This window comes from Panthera uncia (genome assembly GCF_023721935.1).
Source record: "Panthera uncia isolate 11264 chromosome B2 unlocalized genomic scaffold, Puncia_PCG_1.0 HiC_scaffold_24, whole genome shotgun sequence".
Lineage (NCBI taxonomy): Eukaryota > Metazoa > Chordata > Mammalia > Carnivora > Felidae > Panthera > Panthera uncia.
This window is the reverse complement of record NW_026057580.1, coordinates 8,569,879-8,589,058: the sequence shown is the minus strand read 5'-3', so window position 1 is coordinate 8,589,058 and position 19,180 is coordinate 8,569,879. Positions and strand designations below refer to the sequence as shown.

The 19,180-nt window shown below is 55.6% G+C and overlaps 1 protein-coding gene across 1 annotated transcript; it reads right to left on the bottom strand.

Annotated features, from left to right (window-relative positions):
* Nucleotides 1-719: 719 nt before the first annotated feature.
* Nucleotides 720-18,367, bottom strand: LEMD2 (LEM domain nuclear envelope protein 2). The gene is made up of 9 exons (XM_049653437.1): nt 17,576-18,367; nt 15,918-15,958; nt 12,554-12,629; nt 9,370-9,446; nt 8,378-8,457; nt 6,612-6,757; nt 5,483-5,584; nt 5,298-5,400; nt 720-2,106 (listed from the first exon to the last, which is right to left on the bottom strand). Exons 1-9 carry the CDS (start codon nt 18,303-18,305, stop codon nt 1,956-1,958), a joined length of 1,506 nt encoding a protein of 501 aa, XP_049509394.1. The 5' UTR covers nt 18,306-18,367; the 3' UTR covers nt 720-1,955.
* Between the last annotated feature and the right edge of the window lie 813 nt (nt 18,368-19,180).

Here is a 19,180-nt window from a genome sequence, read left to right as displayed (position 1 = left end):
GCTCCCTCCCAGACAGCACTTGGGCCTCCGCAGTCTCCAGACTAGAGACTAGTGTGTTGCCAACATCAATCTCCCGCCTCCTTTAAGGACACCGTCGGCTGCCAAGGAGCCCCATCCGACCTCACTCTGCTCTTCCTTTCTCCCCCTGGGGGCCTTGGGGCCCTGCGGGGAGGCAGAAATGGGGCCCAGGAAAGAGGGTCTACCGATCTCCAGCCCTTGCCACCCACTCACTGGGACCAGGTGGGTGCCTTTTGACTTCATCCTGCAGGGTGTGGTAGTCATGCCCTGTTGTAAATGGGGAAACTAAGGCTCTGAGAGGTTGCGTAGTTTGCTGGAGAACCCGGTCACGAAAAGGCCGGGGCCCGGAGGGAGGACGGCCAGCTGTCCCGAGAAGGCTCAGGGCCCCTGCGTGGCCCACCCCAGCCTCCTCTTCGAGCTGACCTCTCGGGAGCCAGTGCTTGGTAACCCCACCACTTACCATTCCTTATAACTTGCTTGGGTGGGGGGGGGGGGAGAACCATGGACGAGAAACACATCCATTTTTAATAAATAGTTTATTTATCCAACAGTTTCAACCCTGATATTGAAGCCTGTTGCAGCGTTATTCTTCTTGCTGCAGCCTTGATTAAGAGACCATTTCTTTGCCACGGGGCTGGCGCTCAGAGTCCAGCCCCGCCGATCATCCAGACATCAGAGGAAATGAGAGAGTATTGCTCAAATGAGGGAGACCGGAGCTTTATTAAGGAAACAAAAAATACCAGGAAGACCGAAAGGGGTGGTCGGTGCCTTCTGGAGGCAGCTGTTTCGGCTCCTCTGCTTGCCCCTCTCCCGCGGCCGCAGATGAGAACATATGGGGACGAGGCTCTGCTGGAGAGGCTCCTCGCACTTAACTAAGGCCCCCCTGCCAGGGTGTTTGCGGAGACAGGCTCCCGCGACGCGGGCTGATGGGCTGGCGGGGGGCCGCGAAGGTCTGCGGCGGCGCCGGCACGCTCCCGGGGAGGCCAGCAGGGGGCAGCCGAGCCGCCCTTGCGAACCTAGTCGGCGCCGGAAGTTCTGCTTCAGCAGCCCCGGCGTGGGGAGCCGTGGCCGCCACTGGACAAGATGACCGTCGCACACCGGAGGCGAGACCCTCCCCGGGTCCTGCAATCTGCATTCGCGGCCCGATGCAGTGCCCTGGCTGCAGGTCTGGTCTAGAACTGCGACTCTGTGAGCAGCACCACTAAAGAGGCCGCCTCTGGGCAGCCCTACCCGCCTCGCCGCTCTCGGCCCTTGTCTGCTCCCGATTGCTCTCAGGCGGCCACGCAAGCAGCTCACTCCGGACCCAAGGGTCCTGCGTGCCAGGGCCTGGCATTTCTAGATAGTCCTTCTACAGTACTCGTTCTAACTGCTAGCACCTTCCCCCTTCAGGATAAAAGAGGCCCAACCCAGCTAGAGGACAGGCTTTCTCCCCTCTCCCTTGAGCTCCCAGGTAACACCCTCTGAAGGCACATGGACCAAACTGTTCCCCGACCCCTGCCGCCCCAGCCTGCCATCCCGACCCACCGCCCACTGGCACGATGCCCACCCTGCTGAGTGCTCGCCAGCGGTGGACGAGCTCCAGCCCACCTAACTGCACACTAGCTCTGCAGGGTCTCACGGCTGCTGCTCTTTCATCTTTTTTGTTCATCAAAAACAAACCCTTCTCCCCTCTTCTGCCGGCAGTCGGGGCACAGGATTGGACCAATGCAGAGGACAAGGCCTCTGGCTTTTCCCCTGTGCCCTTCAAGGAAGCCCACGCTTCCCTACAAGCTAATCTCTGAAGAGTCTTACAGAGAGACCTTTGGAACCAGAGTCTGGAGGAAGGTGAAAGTCAAGGCAAGTGTGAATTCAGCACTGGCAGGTCTGGTGGCCTTCTCGCGCCCCGGGAGGGGACTGGCCTGGGACAGGCCGACTGGGAACAGGCCCCCGCCCGGGATTTATCGCTCTGAGTCGGAGAAGGAAGAGGGCTTAGTCCATCTCCACACCAGCATATCCTCTCCAGCCACACGGTGGGACTCTGTCTGGATCCGGGATTCGTTGGACGCCAGGAACTCCACAGCCCGGTCCCAGACACGCTTCATGCGCCTCCTGCAACGACAAGGACCAGGCTCAGCAGGCAAGCTGCGCCCCGGCAGCTCCACTGGGTACTGCCCAGAGAAGTGAGCTGGTCCGGACGCACCCTCTGTACAAACTGGGGCCCTGACTCCAGGATCTCGCGCAGAATTTATCTGCGGGAGGAAAAGTCATCAGGTACTAACAGAGCTCCTGCAGAGGAGAGGAACTTCTTGAGCCACAGAGAAATAATTCCTCAACCTTCTCTGCTCCAAAAGCATTCAATTAAAGGGAGCTGAAGGGGGCCAGAGGGGGCCAGGGCACCCCCAGGTGTCCAAGAGGGAAGGGGCTGTGCTGGCCTCAGCCAGCGCTTGCTGGGACCTGTTACCGCAGCAGCCCGGGCCAGGCAGCCCCACCACCGGTGCCGGCTGCATTCTAATGCCCCATGTGGGCTAATTAAAGAGTGGCCACTGGGCTGTCGAGTCCAAACTCCACAGTACTTTGGAGCACTCGAGTGAGCTAAGCATCCAACCGGGGAGGCGAAGAAGCTGGAGCTGCTCTTGGAACCAGAGCTACCGGCCAGGGCCCCTTCTGCTCTGCTGGGTCCCTGGGGCCTTGCATCCCCTTGGACAGCCCCCTGTGGTCTCTTCCCCCTCCAGACTAGACAGGAAGATTCCAAGGCAGTCAGGGAGGACTGCTCTGACGTCTCTTTGATGAGTTCCCGTCTTTCGTCAGCACCGCAGACCACCTCCCTGTGACCCCTCGCGTGGAGAGTGAACATGGGTGTGTACATGTGGGAGCGGGAAGGTTCCACCTGGGGGAGGACAAAGGAGGGAAGCGCCCAAGGTGGCCCGTGGGTCAGGAGTCAGAGTTGGGGTGCCAGGGCTTTCTCCTCCAGAGGTCAGATCCCGTTGGGCAGGCCCACTGGGCTGCTCTAGCCCCAGCCCCCGCTCCCAGGCAGCGAGCAGGCCTGCGCCAGCCAGGCTCCACGGCTCTCCCTCAGTCTCACGGGCAGACCCTCCTCTGCGGGGCACGCCCGACGGTGCCCACGCAGGGCCGACAGCAGCAGACAGGTCCTCACGACATGAGGGCTCAGGTGCACCGACCGGGAGCCTGGGCGATAAATCGAGAGGCTGGGAGCCAACATGGCTTGAGTCTCCCGGGGTTTACTGACCGGGCTCGGTCCCGCCTGTGGTCCCTGCTGTGGCGTGGGAGCTGAGGCTGGGTGGCCCGGCCGGAGACAAGCCGCGACGGCACTCTTGCTCTTACTTCAGTGAGCATGTGGGTTGCATGGAACTGAAGCCCAAGCAACAAGGGCCACTCTTGGGTGAGTGCTCACGTGCTAGGCACAGACTGAATGAGCTGTGAGGCCACTTCCTGACACCCCGTCCCCTTTTCCTGAGGACTTGTCACTACTGCCTAATAGCACACATTTTCCTTACGCATCTTGTCACCTCTCTTCCTCCCTAGAACCAATGTTTCGCTGGGGCGCGGATTTGGGTTTCTTCTCCCCACCGTCTCCCCGGGACCCAGTAGCATGTGGCCTGCGGTTGGTGCTCAATAAACATTTGTTGAGGAAACAAGGGCTTCAGCGCAGCCCTCTGCCCAGCAGTGGTGTCTTCGTTTTGGATGAGGAAACTGGCTCAGAGTGGCCATGACTCATGGTCACGTGGCGACTCCTGGTGGGGCCAGGAATTTGGTGGGAGTCTGAAAACACCAAGTGGCCTCCTCTTGGGAGTCGGAGGGCGATGTTAGCTGCCTCCTGCTGAAGACCAAACAACAAGCACGAGCCAACGCCTGCTCTCCCTAAGCTTCCTGCCTGCACGTCCCTAAGAACGATGAAAGTTACTAAGCATTTACAAGTAAAACCTTAAATGTTTTGCTCTTCCAGTTCCTCTTGGGTTGCACAGATGTGCCACCAGCGCTGGGCCTCGAGCAAGCTCCTTAACCTCCCTGAGCCTCAGTTTCCTCATCTGTTAGATGGGGTACTCACTGTTCTCACCTCGCAGGGCCACAGTGAGGAGCCAGTGAGTGTGGGCTTTGCCCGTGGAGGGCACAGAGCAGCGCCAGCTTGCAGTGAGTGTTCGTCCCCCTCCGGAGAGATGGCATCCGGCTGGAGACCGCGGCGAGCTACTGAGGGGGGCCCCACAATCTGGGCCGACACTTCGGCGGGCCCTGATGGCGGCCCCCTGGGACCCCGTCCTCCAAAGCTACCCCACATGTGGTTTTGCAGATGCCCACATCCGGGATCTGCAGCCCATGTGAAAGGTCCCCTGGTGTCATGCAGGACAACGGCCTGCTACCCCTTCCCATGCAGCCGTGCCCCCTGGGAACGGACCCCATCCACTGCCGTGAAGTTCTGCTTTCAACTGCAGGTACACCTGTGTGCGTGTGCATGCGTGTGTGGGAAGTGAACCGTATTTTAGATAGCATGTCATGGGCCGTGGTTAAAAATGTTTGAAAAACAATCTCCTCCTTGCTAGTGACTGATTCAAGAATATGGGGCACGTGGGTGGCTCAGTCGGTTAAGTGTCCAGCTTTGGCTCAGGTCACCATCTCACAGTTTGTGGGTTTAAGCCCTGCGTTGGGCTCTGTGCTGACAGCTCAGAACCTGCAGCCTGCTTCGGATTCTGTGTCTCCCTCTCTCTGCCCCTCCTCCAATCACACTTTGTCTCTCTCTCACATATTCTAAAGAACAGACAAGTAACCGAGTCTGGCCAGCAGGGCCTCAGTGAGTGTGTCACTGGCAGCTTCTGAGAATGTTTTCTCCTGCTTGTGACAGCAACGGGAGGCCCCTCTCCCCTGCTGGCTGTGACAAGGCAGATGCTGGTCCAGCTGCTGCTGGCCACCATCCTGTGACCGCGAGGAACTCCCGCCAGCCCACGACATCCACAGAAGCCAGGACCCCAAGGATCACAGAAAAAAGGGACCAGGGACCCGACTATTCTGTGTCTGGAGCCCACATGACTCTGGACTTCCACTAATGGAAACCTATCAAGATCCTTCCCGGCTTGAGCCACCCAACGCTAACAGAGGAGTGGGACCATGTTTCTAAACCTCTGGTCTGCGTTCTGCCACGAAGAGCTGAGCGTGGGAGGAGTGGCAGGAGGCATGCGTAGTGGCCCCCTCCCCTGGGATCCTCGGGGCTGAGCTGCCCCTCCCCCCGCCCCATAACTGATGCTCGGGGCTCCTTCCGTGGCACTCGGGGGGGCCGGACCAGGACTCACCGGCTCTGCGGAGGGATCAGGGTGTCGCGCACGTGCAGGATGCCCACGTACGGGTAGCGCTCCATGTCCTGCTCCCAGTCCACGTAATGGTCCTGGACCACGTCTGCAGGGTAGGGCAGGGGGCACGGTTTAGGACAAGGACCTTCCGGCGGGTGCCCGCAGTCCTCGCCCCAGGGGCCACACACCTATAATCTTCTTCACCATCTCATACATGGCTTGCTCCTCTTCTTCCAACTTCCGCCACCGATACTTCAGGAGGATCAGGAGGCCCCACAGAAAGGCCAAGCCTGTGAGGGAACAAAGGCCCGGTTAATCCTCACGTCACCTGCGGCCACTCAGAGGCACACTGCGTGTCAGTCTGGGTCGGTGGCTGCGCTGGAGGCTATGGATGAGCCGCACAAGTGTTCTGAGCACCTACTATGTGTCAGGCCCCGGCTAGCATGCGGGAGGGGACAAAGGAGGCGGAAATGCAAAGGGAAGGCAGGCCATTAAGTGATCATCTTCCTCCTGCCGGCTGTCACCACAGAGGCATCCCCAGCCGTCCAGATTGCAGCTCCTCCCAACCGCATTCCGGGACTTTCATCTCCTCCCTTGTGAACCAGAACACGGCGTTTCATACATATATACATGCGGGGCCCTTTGTATTCCGGGATGCTGCTGCCGATAATGATGTCTGTGCCTGATGGCGTGGGTGAGGGAGCTGTGTGCACGCCCAGATGGCCTGTGATTTGTAACTGTGCCATGTCTGCAGAGCCGGCAGTTTCTAGGACTCGGCCTTTTGCCTTCAGAGACACCCCAAGGTCTCTGCTCAAAGGCGGCCCCTGATGTCGGGAGACAAGACTCGCGCTCTGCTTTTCAGCTCAGCGCCCCGGGTCCTTCCTGCTTTCATCAGGTACCTAGAGCTCCCAAGGAGAGGGAGTAAAATCAGGCCAAGCTCCTGGTGCTCCTTCTCCTCCGAGAGGCCTGCACTCTGGGGCCCCCAGGGCGACGATGCTGGGCTCCAGCCAGCACCCATCTCCCTCTCAGGGACACTTGACGGTCCCCGACCCTGAGCAAGGATGTTTTCAGTTATCCTCATGCTCCCGCCACCAGTCTCTAAAGGTAAGATGAACCAGGGCAGAGGCCGACTTGTTCATCTCCTCTGTTTTATTAGACAGACCTCAGGTTCACTAGACAGAAATGAACTCTCTGGGCCTGGGCTTCCAGAACTCATCACTCATGCCTAGGAGTGTCACTGAGCTGGGCTCCTGGGAGGTGCTCTGGGAGCAGTCCCCGCGGCAGAGGCAGGGGGGAGAAGGGCAGCCAAGGACTTACACCAGAAGAAGATGAGCAAGTTGGTGATAGCAGTGAACAGGGCGCGGCTCAGGCGGCAGCCGACACCCATGCGCGGACGGGCGGATTCCAGGCACACCACCTTGTCCACGGTCGTCACCAATTCTGATGGGTCTTCCCCTTTCAACCTAAAACAGGACACAGGGCTGCAGACACATTCAAAAGCTCCCAGGAGCTGTGGGATCGGCCCCACTCAAGGATGGGCTTTGAGGCCTCTACTTGCTTATGAAATAGGCTCGGTATCCTGGTTGCATGCTTTCCCAAAATTTCCCACGTTGGCTACTTAGGAAGAATAAAGCTTTAAAGACGGCAGCAGGCTTGAACCCCTACCGCTAAAGTGACGTCCCCCTCTGTCGGGTCTTTTGACAGCCCCTCTCAGCGTGTGGAAGATTAAACTGTAAATTGGATTCCCACCTCCCAGCATAGAGAAATGGAAATGTTTACTGAATTGCTGGCTTTGCACTGCATGGCAGGAACTGAAAGAGTCTGGGAGGGTGTGCTTTTCCTCAGTGATGGTGACAAAGAGGCATATAAGCTGTTTAAGGGTAAAGATCGGGGTGCCGTGAGGCTCAGGGAATGACGACCACCGGGCTCCCCGAGGCCAGGCCCCAGCCCCAGCGCCTCCACCCTGGCCACTGAGAGGAGGTGTCAGGACACACGGGGATGGATGCCCACACCTACACCTTCTTCCAGCTGGGTGACAGTCTCGTGCTCTGGACCGCACAGTGCAATGCCCAGTATCTGTAGCGTCCCGACTTCTAACGACCCACTTTGAACACTGGTTGTGTGAGCTGGGCCCGGCCCCCCCTCCTGACTACCTTCCCCAGAGTGGAAGGGCGAGCGTCATCATTCTTCTGTGCTAGCAGTTTCGGTGAGTGCCGTGGAGGATAAAATCCATATTCTCCTTCGCCTTTCCTAACACACAGGAAAATCGCTCAGCCACTCAGGGAAGCTTTATTCTTTTTTAAGCCAACGAATTTTAATCGTGCCACGCATCCAGTTATCAAGCTTTGGGTTGAGCTGCCCGAGGGGCTTCTGGTAGAGGCACTGCTGATGGAATTAGTAGTCTGGGTGGATTAGAGAGGAAGGGAACAAAACCCTGGAGGGTGTCTGAATATCAGGAGCTATGGCCTGAGCAGAGACCCCGACAAACCCTGAGAAACGAGAGGCAGTGCCAGGATGATGAACTCTGGTGGGGGAGGGGAGGCATCACTGGTATGCCCTGCCCCCGCCAGCTGAGCAGCCAGATGGGGCTTTTCAGGAGGGCGAGAGGGCTCACCATCTCTGCGAACAGTGCTCCCCAGAGACAGAACTGAGGTGGAACTGCCCAGTCAGAATAAAATCCAGTATTTCCTTTAGCCATTTCTATACAGAGTGAAACCAACATACAGAAACATTTGTCTAGGAATGAAAACTAGCACCCAGGGAGAGGAAGTGCAGAAAAATGCCTTCTCCAGCAACCCACGTGGGACCAGTGAATTCAAAGCGAGTCACCTGAAACAGGTTTAGCTGGAACACTAGGCTAATGTCCTGCCACCCGGATTTTGTGTCTTATCTGCACCCCAAACGCTTCTTCCTTCTGTTGCCTGGCTTCAGGCTTAGCCCACAAGGACTCAGCCGGGAGACCTGCCTCTAACTTCAGACCCGAGACACCTCTGTGAGCACACGGCAGTCAGCTGAGGGTGAGGAACACAGCCACGGGTGATTGTGGCGGGGCCGCCACCCTGTGATGTCTCGCCCGCACTCACCAGATGCCCACGTCCTTGTTACTGCTCAGTATCCAGGTCAGTGCAGCTTCAAACTTGGCAGAGGAGCTGCTGGTCACGTTCTGTGGGAGGGGGCGGGAGATGAGTTCTGCGTCTGGGCCGAGCAGCGGGAACATTATTCTCCTGCTGGATTAAGGAAGCCCTCTCCCGTGCCCTCCGTGGGCCCCAAAGCCCTGTTCCACTACATGCACAGCAAAGTGACAGGCAGGAAATCTGGGCTGCTGAGAATCAAGAAGGAGCTCTGCCCGGAGGAGTTGATGTGGAAGCACACACAAGGAAACGACGCAGGTCTGAGGTAGCCAAAGGAATTATCATTTCCTCGAGGACCAAAGTGTCAGGCCACAGAGCTGGCAGCTCATCTTGGGGAAAATGAAAAACAGTGTGGGGATGGGAGCCCAGTGGCCAGTCCCAGCTGTGTGGCCTTGGGCAAGTCCCTGTCCCTCTCTGAGCCTCAGTTTCCTCGTCTGGGAAGTGGCAATGACCTAGGCGACCCCTAAGGTTTCTGTCAGCTCCAAAGTTCCATTCTATCAGACTGGGGCCAGGCACACAGTCAAGCAGACCCTGAGCAATCTGCACAGCAAACGAAAAGGAGAGAACGGACAGGTGAAATGTAGATCCGCAAAGCTGCTGGGAAGGAGATCAAGGGGGAGCGAGTAACAGGGCCACTTAAAGAAGAGGTGGCCTGCAGTGGCCGTACTGGCCGCTCAGGAGCCAGCCCCCCACCCGCATGCCAGCAGGCTGGGCTCTGGCTCATAGCTCACCTTGGACCGGTCACTCCTACTGCTGCCTAAACTTGCAGCAGCCTAGCACTCAACTAAGTTAAAAAAAAAAAAAAAAAAGGAAAAAAAAAAAACAAAAAAGCCAAAAAGCAAACACAAAACAAAAAGGGAAAAAAAAAAAAAGCAGGGCTTGAAAGATCACTACAAAAGCGCCAGCACCTCCCGGGAATGGGTAAGCGCTGCAGCCTTACTTACTGCTAGGTATTCCTGGGCCTCCATTACAGGAATGCATTTGCTTTTTAGCTTCTCTGGATTTCCACATTCAAAATTACCTAGGAGGAAAAAAACACACATTCAAACACAAAGAAGAGGTGGGGGAAAAAAAATGACTCTGAAACGGACTAAAAAAAATGCAGCAAGAATCAAGCCATCAGCTCTGATAGGGAGCATGTGGCCCCGTGGCTCTGGCTTCTGTGGGGCATCTTCACTCTGCAGCAAGATCAAAAGCCACTTAGCTTGGATCGATTCCAGATCATTAAAACCTGACCTGCAAAGCAGTGCGGTGATTTGCATTAAATGACTAAAAAGCTGCCCAATCCTAAGGTCTGTTTGCAATTGATCCCTAAAAGGATCAGACAGATAGCTTTGGAAGGTACCAGAATGGCACTATAAATAAACACAACCTGGGAAAAAAGAAAGGCAGGGAGGCCGGAGGCACTGCAGGGATTTTGACCGTGACTTAGGCAGGTGACCTGAACTCCAGGCCCACCGTTTCAAGGGGTTCTGGGGAGGGGTGTCCAAAATGCCCCAAAGAGAAAGAGGGCATCTCTGTGCTGGGTAGTGGGGCCTCGGCATGGTGCTCCAAGGGGCCACTCCCTTCCAAGCACCCTGGGTGAACAGCTCCCACCCAGGATGGAGCTGGGAGCCTCCCCTTAGGCCTGCCCGGGGCCACCTCCTCTGAAAAATCCCCAGCCCGTGGGAGAATCTTGTTGGACCAAATTGCTCTGGACTTGGGGGCCCACCACAGCCGCTGGTTCTCAAGAGCCTGCTATGGTCCACCCACAACGTGCTGTTTCCCATGGGTCACTAGACTCCTTGAGAGCAGGGACAGCACAGGGTCGGCATGTACAAGAACCTGAACCCACGCACAGCCTGACTGCTCTTAACCTGGCACAGCTTAGGGGCTACGGATGGCTAGTCTGTGAGTCTGTGTGCTGGGGACTGAGTGGCTGGGAATGAACATTAAAAAGCTTGAGAACGAACTAAAGCTTATCCCTCCTATGCCAAGTTGATCTTGACCTTATGGGACCCCTGAGACCAAGGTGGCTGCCATGGTCTGCCCCACCCCAGATCACCCCGCCTGGACCACCGCCACGGCCTCCTGATTGGTTGCCTCCTCTCCCCTTTCTCTTCCACGTTTGAGCAACCAAACTTTAAAACGATTCTGCTTACGTGACACTACTACACTCAAGCTGCTGTCACATTTGCATTCCTGGCTACTGGCTCTCAGCACATCACTCCCCTGCTCAGAAGCCTCCCCAGTGCTCAGTGCCTGCAGGATGAAGCCCCGAGGGCCTGGCCTCTACAGCCACCCATGGTAGAGCCCGGCCGACCTTTCCAAACTCCATTCCTTCCATTTCTTCTTCCCTCACGAAGCCAGCCGCTTCCAGCCCTGACCCTATTTCCCCTTTGGCCTTGCCTTCCCCCCCACATATGCAGAACCAATCCTTGCTGGGCTTCAGCGCCCAGCAGACACCGCCTCCCCTGTGACACTTTCCCGACTGCTCCAGCTAAAAGGCAACGTGCCTCCTGGAACTTCCGGCCTCTCGGTTCTCATCCAGTCACACTGTGTATCAGCCAGTGGTCAGGGAGGTAGGTGGTTTGTCTCTTCTACTAGACCATAAGCAGCCCGTGGGCTGCAAAGGCCAGCACAATTCCCTGCCCATAGGTGACCTCCAAGGCAGGGCGGGGGTGGGAGGGGAGTATGGCCTAGTAGAGCCCTCATTCCCCTGCAGTGAGACCCTCAGGGTCGCCGCTGCCAGGCTTGTCAGAGGACAGGAGGCAGCAAACCCCTGGATGGCATAAGCCAGGACCACATATGAAGGGTGGGATGGAGGAAAAATGTCTACCGGCATCCACAGTTTAAGAGGAGAGCTTCTCTATGCCCTGGGGGGCTTCTGAAAATGCAGACTTTAATTCATAGGTTCGGGATGGGACCTCAGAGTCTGCATTTCCAACAAGCTCCTGGGTGATCCTGATGCTGCTGGTTCCTGGGCCACAGCTGAGTCACTTAAGGTCTGGAACACCCTCATAGGCCAAAATTTATAGTCTAAGCACCTCAGCCATGGAGAAAGGCCCCTGAGGCCTGCGATGCTGTGAGCTCCCATTCCTCCTGCTCTGCTCCTCTGAGCTGCCCACAGATGCCTCCCTGACCACCGCCAGTCTCCCACCGTTCAGGAGGGAGGTGGTGGCAGAGCTGGGACCACAAGACTGGCCCCGAGGGCTGAGGGCCCACTACAGGCCCATCTGGCCTTGATTTCCTAGCAACAACCTTCCACAAGGGTTGGCCCCACAGGTAAGAGGTGCCTCCTGAACATCTCATAAGACTGAATAGCTTTGTCTGATTTTGGTGCCAAATATATTTAGCCTGGTACTCAAGCCCTGGTCATTCACCGATACCTTTAGCAAGTGATTCTGAGAGGTGTGGGGGGGTGGTATCTCTGGCCTCAAAGAATAATTTTCTAAATAAAGTAGTAGGGGGACCTTCTGGATGGATGACTTTTTAGGGGCATCCTGGGGGTGCTGGAAGTACCCTCCTCTAGAGTAGAGCACTTAATTTTCATTTTGTAAAAAAAAAAAAACAAAAACAAACAAACCCAAGATTACCTGGTGAGATGGGGAGTTCCTGAGAGGGTATGGGACTTCTCTGAAGTCCTGAGGCCAGATGGGGAGATCAGGACCAGCTGTGACACCAGGGCCCTGGCAAGCTGGATGGGCCCGAGTGTGACTGGTCCCCCCATGCACACCCCTGCCACCTGCCTATGCCTCTCCTCCTGGCCTGGCTGACCATCTGATATAGGGAGGCCCTCTAGGTCAGAAGACCCAGACTCTGAGAAGACCTGGGGCCTGGCCCCTTCCAATCAACATGAACCCCCAAAACATCAGGTGGTGGGCATCTAGGGAAGGCAGAAAGGCCTGTACATGTGCCAGAACCCCTGGGACCCTTAAAGGGGATATAAGAACGAAATGTAGGCTTAAAAGAGATGTGTCTGAGTGGGGAAGCAGGGAAGGCAAGACTTGGTTTCTGAGTATATCTTCTGGAAGATCTCCACAGAGCATCTCAGCCACCTGCCGGCCAGCCAGTCAGCCCCAGCCTGGCTGATCGGGGTAATAGCCCACACCCTCATGAGGAATCTCAGGCCTCAAGATACCCACTCACCGGCTTGGATGGCCAGGAAGTTGTACAGTTCATGCAGCAGCTCCAGCAAGGCCGCCTTCTGCTTGGCCTGACAGAACTGAAAGGGCACAGGACAAGCAGTCAGCAAGGAGGGGTGGGGGGAAAAGGGGGCTCTGTCTGTCTGGTTTTACCTCCTCGGTTACACTGTCAAGTATTAAGCAGCAAGAAACACCTCATACTTTAAAAACAAAAAACAGGGGCGCCTGGGTGGCTTGGTCGGTTAAGCGTCCGACTTCGGCTCAGGTTATGATCTCACGGTCCGTGAGTTCGAGCCCCGCGTTGGGGCTCTGTGCTGACAGCTCGGAGCCTGGAGCCTGTTTCAGATTCTGTGTCTCCCTCTCTCTCTGCCCCTCCCCTGTTCATGCTCTGTCTCTCTCTGTCTCAACAATAAATAAACGTTAAAAAAAAAAAAATAAAAACAAAAAACAAAAAAACAAATTCTGCAGCGCAGTGGGCCCAGGACAGGGTCGATAAATATCGGGTTAACTGACCAAAGAGGAACACCGTAAAAGCAGAGGCAGAGCTGAAAGCAGACACGGTAACTAAGGGTCTGCATCTTGGAGGCTCCCGGCCTCTGTCCCATGGTTTTCGCTGGAATAAAGGCCGTTAAGTGGGGCTGCAGAGCAGAGGCGATGGGGCTGTGGGGAGGCGCAGGAGCCTGGCCTCCTTGGTGGGCCAAGCACATGCCACACGACTGCAGTCGCTTCTCCCCTCGGGCCACTCCCGTCTGTTTTTGGAAAGTCCGCTGTCTGCATGCTGCCTATAAATTGTCTGTTCTGTGGATTAGCTACAGCAAATGCTTCATCTCGGACTGGCTTCTGGACTGGAAATGGGAAATTTCTAGAAACCTTGGAACTAGAGGGGGAAAGAAGTCACGTGTAGGAGAAAACAGGACTAGGAATACAGGCCTACCTAGATCTCCTGCACCTGTAACAGAACTGACACCAGTTTGCTAGACTCGCTAGATTTAGGAGATTTGAAAGAAAGGCTGCTCTTCCCGGAGAGCGAACGGCAAGCCATGTGCTGTGCTGAGTCGTTTACACGTGGGCACGCACTGAAGCGCCACCACAGTCCTAACCGCACACCAGTTTCTCAGATGAGGAGCCCGAGGCGGAGACCTTAGGTAGGCCACCAAGATGCCACAGCTAACGGGTGTTGGAGCCCCCCTTCAGACCTCCTCTGGGTTGTCACCGGGCGGGGTGTGGACCGACGCCTAGGGTCTGGGCTCTGGCTCCAAACTGCAGGAGGGACCACAGTCACTTCCTTTCTCAGGCTCACTCGTTGCCCTCACCTGTAACGGGATGGACTTGGTTTCTCACAGTCTCGGAGGCCAAGAAACGTCCCCTCGTGTTGCCTAAAGACCCGAAAGCCTTTATGAGGTACAAAGTGACACAACCAAGATTTACCCACAGGATCATAAATGTTCAGAGACAACTCACAGGTCTGTAAGCAGAATTAGGTATCCAAACTACCTCTTAAAGACTAATGAGATGGCAAATGTTGACGACAAGAAATGTAACTGAATATACACGGAGATCCCAATTCTATAAACACAGGTACGCAGACGAGATGGGAAGGAAATGCCCCCCAGATGTGAATGGAGCGTACCCCTTGGTGGCAGAATCATGGGTGATTTTGTCACATTTTTCACATTTTCTATACTAAACCTTACTGTCACAACCAGAAAAAAAAAGCAGTAACAATTAACTCTGTTCCAAACTCACCGACATTTAGGCAAAGCGGGGCTGATACCACCTAAAGGGAACAGGAGGACAGAAGGCACCAGACAACGAGACGGCCTGATTGAGACAGCACACCCACTCCCAGCCTGTCCACACGTTTTCCGCAGCACAAAGGCAGAAAGAAAAACGCTAAGTGTCGTAGTTGGCTGAGAAGGGAAAGAACACGTATATCTAAAACTCAAATGCCCATCTGGGTTCTGGGTGAGCCTGAGCCGCGCAAAGAACAAGACTTTCGGCATGAGCCTCACCAAAGCCAAGAAGCATCTGCCAACTTGCTGTTCCCGTGTCCACCCTTCACAAAGGCCAGCAGCACCCCATGCAACCTCAGCTCACTGGAGCCTGAGACGATGCCCAGACCCTGTCTTTCGATGCTCTGATGTGGCAAGTATACAGTGTGCTCGCTGAGCACATCTTTCGCAGGTACCTGGACTATGCCTGCCTGGGCTCACTTGAGTGGGACGAAGAACCAAGCAATAGCAACCAGAGAGGCCTTATAGAAAAGTTCCTTGTTTCCTGTTTTTGCTTTCAGGGTTCAAAGTTCTGGCCACTCCCTCTTTGTCTGGGCCACTGCCTCTAATCACCCACTGCGGTTTTCACGACAGAAGGCAGGTTAAACTTCTTATGAATCTGTTTTCACAAAAACAACTGAGAAGCAAAGATACTTGGTGGATGACTGCAGTAAATGAATGCAATGAGACGGCCCCCAATAGGATACCGCAGAAGCCAAAAGAAGCAATAAAACCTATTATCGGGAACACCCCTTCGTTAACACGGGTGAGAGAATGAACGTGTGGCCATGGGTTGTTTCTTTCCCAGCCCCCCGGCTGCCAGAGATGGAGACTGAGGTCTTGGGGGAGGCCTGGCATTGCACACTTAATAATTAGACTACTAAGTCATGCCCTCTGGCAGCAAAAGGCTCCTCCTTGTAGGATTTATGACCTGAAAATTTACTGCCTCCTATCTTCCCCATACTGTCACCTGTGCCAGCATCCCAGCTCCCTGCTGATGCTGCCTGCATGACTCATAGACAGATAGGGCTGCTTGCATTGCCCAAATATTATTTGTAGGGAACATCAAAGCTTCATAAAACAAATCTATAGACTAACGGGGCTAATTCCACTTTAGGTATGTTTAAAACCAGCCCCCCATGATGTTTCAAATCCGAACGGCATCGTCAGAGCCACAAATGTACTACCAGAGGGAAAGGTGGACCTGAGAACCCAGCCTCCTGACGCTTAAAAACTGCCAGCCCTTCCTCTGGAAGCCAGGGAGCTTGAGAGGTCCTTCAACCACAACCTACCGCATCCCCCCAGATTGACTTAGGCAGAAGATCAAAGTCCCCAGTGCTGTGATGGATGGGAGAGCTTCCATAACAATCCCAGGGTTGGATCTTGGGAGCTCAATTCTCTCTGTTTCAAGTACTCCTTTTGCTGCCACAATTGAGTCTGACACAAACATCACAGAACACGATGTGATTCTGGTGCATTACAGGAAGCACTCCTGAAAATGATCCTATTATGATCTTTTTTCTGGGGAAGTTTACCTCCTGACGGAGGCTCACATCCTTGAGAGGAATAACAAAAGCTAAAGAAATTCAAACTCACCTCATCTGTTTTACTGTCACAGTCCACTGGCAATAATTTCACTGAGACCAAGAAAAGAAACACAGGAAATTAAAAGTGTGGGTTAAGGAAAAGATGACAAAAAAAAAAGACCACTCTCAAAATTCAGGGGAAGTAAAACATTACCAGCCTAAGGGTGGGGATCAGAAAGATGTCATCTAAATGAGGCACTTTTAAAATGCAGACATGTCAGGGTTTCCCAATCCTAGATTAGGAATTAGGACCAGGACAGCTGGGTCCAAATCCTAGCTGGAAATGATTAGGCATTTCCAGCAACTCAACCACGCTGTGCCTGTTTCCTCATTTGTAAAATGGGATGAATAAAGCCCTCCCTGTTTAACTCGGGGCATTGGCCTCAAACAAGTCAATACACATGATGGTTTTGGAAATTGCAAACAATGATGTGTTGAACAGGGATCAGTAACATTGTGGGAGGGGAAGTCCAGGTAGATCCCAGTATATATCCAAGAGCTGTTGTCTGAAAGCATCTCAGCGGTAGGACAGTATATTGTCTGACTGTTGTGGTATCAGTACAGTCCCACAGACTCCCGGGTCTGCTTACTTTCTTTAGTAGGTGGATAAACTGCTCTTATAGCCAAGAAATTATTTGGGTGTGTGCATGAGTCTGGGATCCCCATGCCCACAGGCTTGTTCATACACCCGAATACCCATCTGCTGCAATAGCTAAGACATGATTTGGCATCTCCCTGCCTTTTGGCCGTTCCTGTTAGGCATGGAAAGATGTGGCCTTGGCTTGAGGCTGGGAACAGTATTAATCACATTCATCCTTTGCAAAGAATATCAAAAGTTGGTGAACTACAATGCCACTTTATACTTACACTTTAAATTTATATACTTTACACCCTAAAACTTATAAAGGAATGATTTCTATGTTGTTTTCTGTTCGGCTAAAGCCCAGAATTACCCAAGAGGCAAATTTTCCTTTTAAGAAACATACAAATCGTGAACTATTCAGGAAACATACTGTATCCTGCAGACCTCTAATTGTCATGTCTAATCACTAACTAAAGTGTGGACAGAAGCAGCATAGCTGGCAATGTCCTTGACTCACAGAACCCTTTCTTAACACACTCCAGGAGGATAATGTAAGCAAGGATAAACGCCTCCATTTACATCAGTTTAAACTCTTTTGGTGCTGCAAAGCTGGGAACCCAACCAGATCCGATCTGTGGGCAGTGAAACCTGGGGTGCCTTGGAATGGGCACTAATGTGTGAATGAGCAAGAGATCCAAGTTAAGAAAGAACTAAAAAGGAATGGGGGTGGACCTGTCTGTTAGAGAGGGGTGTGGTTTTCTCTAGAGAGGGAAAACCAGAGGTTGGGGAAGGAGTGACTACGAATGAAGATTGCTTCCAGCACGTGGTTGAAAGGGAGATTGGTAGGAAGGGCTAGGGCAGAAAATGAGAACAGGAGAGAGTGAAGACAGAAATTATTGCAGATGCAGGAACTCCGGCCCTCTTCTCCCACCGCTGGAGGGAGGAGAGTCAAGGTCTGGAGGTAAGAAGACAGCCAGAGGCATCTAAGGCCCGGGAATGTGCAGCCTGGCGCTGAGAGGAACGGTGGTGGTGCAGGTGGACACTCGCGCGCCCGGGGCCCTCCCCTGCGCCGGCCCGGGACGTACTGTTGTCCTCCGCCTCCTGCGGCGCCGAGGGCTTGCCCATCTTCACCCAGAGGATGCCCAGGAAGACGAGCAGCAGCCCCAGGCTGGCCCAGAACAGGAGCCGGGATAGGCAGCGCTCCAGCCGCCGCCCCGCTTCGGGCCGGGCCCGCGCCGCGCCGGCTGGGCCCGTCCGCGTCGCTCGCAGGCCCGGACGCGGGTCGGCGCCGAGGAGGGTGGAGGGCAGCCGTGCCGGGGCCGGGGTCGTGGCCCACCAGCGACGGACTCCGTGGCCCGGCGCGGCCCGGTCGAGCGGCCGGGCGTCCTCGTCCTCCTCGGAGCTGCCCCGGACCGAGGCGCGGCGCCTGAGCGGCGCAGGGCGGGCGGGGTAGGCGAAGCCGCGGCTCCCGGACCAGGAAGCCGCGGAGGCCCCGAGATTGCCGTAGGCCCCAGAGGTCGCGTAGGCCGAGCCCGAGGCCGGCGGGGAGTGCCAGGGCTCCGCTCGCAGGGAGGCCGCAGCGGGCCGGGCTCGCAGCGGCGCCTCTTCGCGCAGCCGGGCCTCCTCGCGCAGCCGCTCCTCGCCCCGCAGCCGGGCCTCCTCCCGCAGCCGCTCCTCGCCGCGTAGCCGGGCCTCGCCCCGCAGGCGGCGCAGCTTGTTGCGGTAGACGTCCCGGGTGGTGTCGGTGATGGGTCCTGGCTGGAAGCCCAGGGCCTGTAGCTCCCGCCGCAGCTCCAGGTCCGACAGGCCGGCCATGGCCAGGACGCCGCCCCCCGCCCGCCCCTGGCGCGCACCGCACCCGGAACTGCTCTCGCCGGCGGCCGCGGCGGAGCGGGCGGGGCCCCGCGCCATGATGGGAAGGTCGGCCTTTGCCGCCATGTTGAGAAGGTCGGCGCCTCCCCGATTGCCGGCCATGATGAGGGGGTCAGACTCGGCCATTAAGGCCGCCATGTTGGAGAGGTCCAAGGATTTTTTTTTTTCCCCCCTCCCTTTTCCCCCCTCCCTCCTTACTCAGTCCTCCTCCTTGTCTGTAAGGCCAATCGGTGTTTTCTTTCTGAATCCTCCGCCCCATGCGCGGTCCCTGGCACGTGGTAGGCACTCAGTGAATTGTTGATTTAGTGGATGAATTGCTTGATGGTGAAAGACAAGCCACTACGGAGAGCAGGGAGATGGGACCCTTCGCCGCTCTGTGCTTGGGGACCTTGTGTGATCCCTATTGCAGTCAGGAAAGGCTTTGGGTCGTGGACTAGACGCCAGGCATGTTACGAGACCCGGTCCGACCTGAGGTCGAGGGCTACAGGCTTCTGTGTTTTCCTGGGAGTTAACTCTGAGGTGGAGCTCCGAGGGGGCACCGGCCCTGCCTCAGGCCAGACACCGCATGCACCGAGAAGGCAGAAGAGCCAAATGCCCTTGGGCTTGAGTGGGCAGTTCAGGCTTCTGGGAGGAGGCCATATGTCTGGATAGTGGGATTTCTCTGAGAGATGGGTAGGGGAAGACCCCTGAGATAGTCCTGTGCCCCTTGCAGATTTAGGTTGAGGACATTTGAATCCCAACTGCACCACTGTTAGATGTGTGATCATATCCAATGAACATCTCTAGCTTGCTGGCCAGTAAAGTTGATAGGGTTGCTA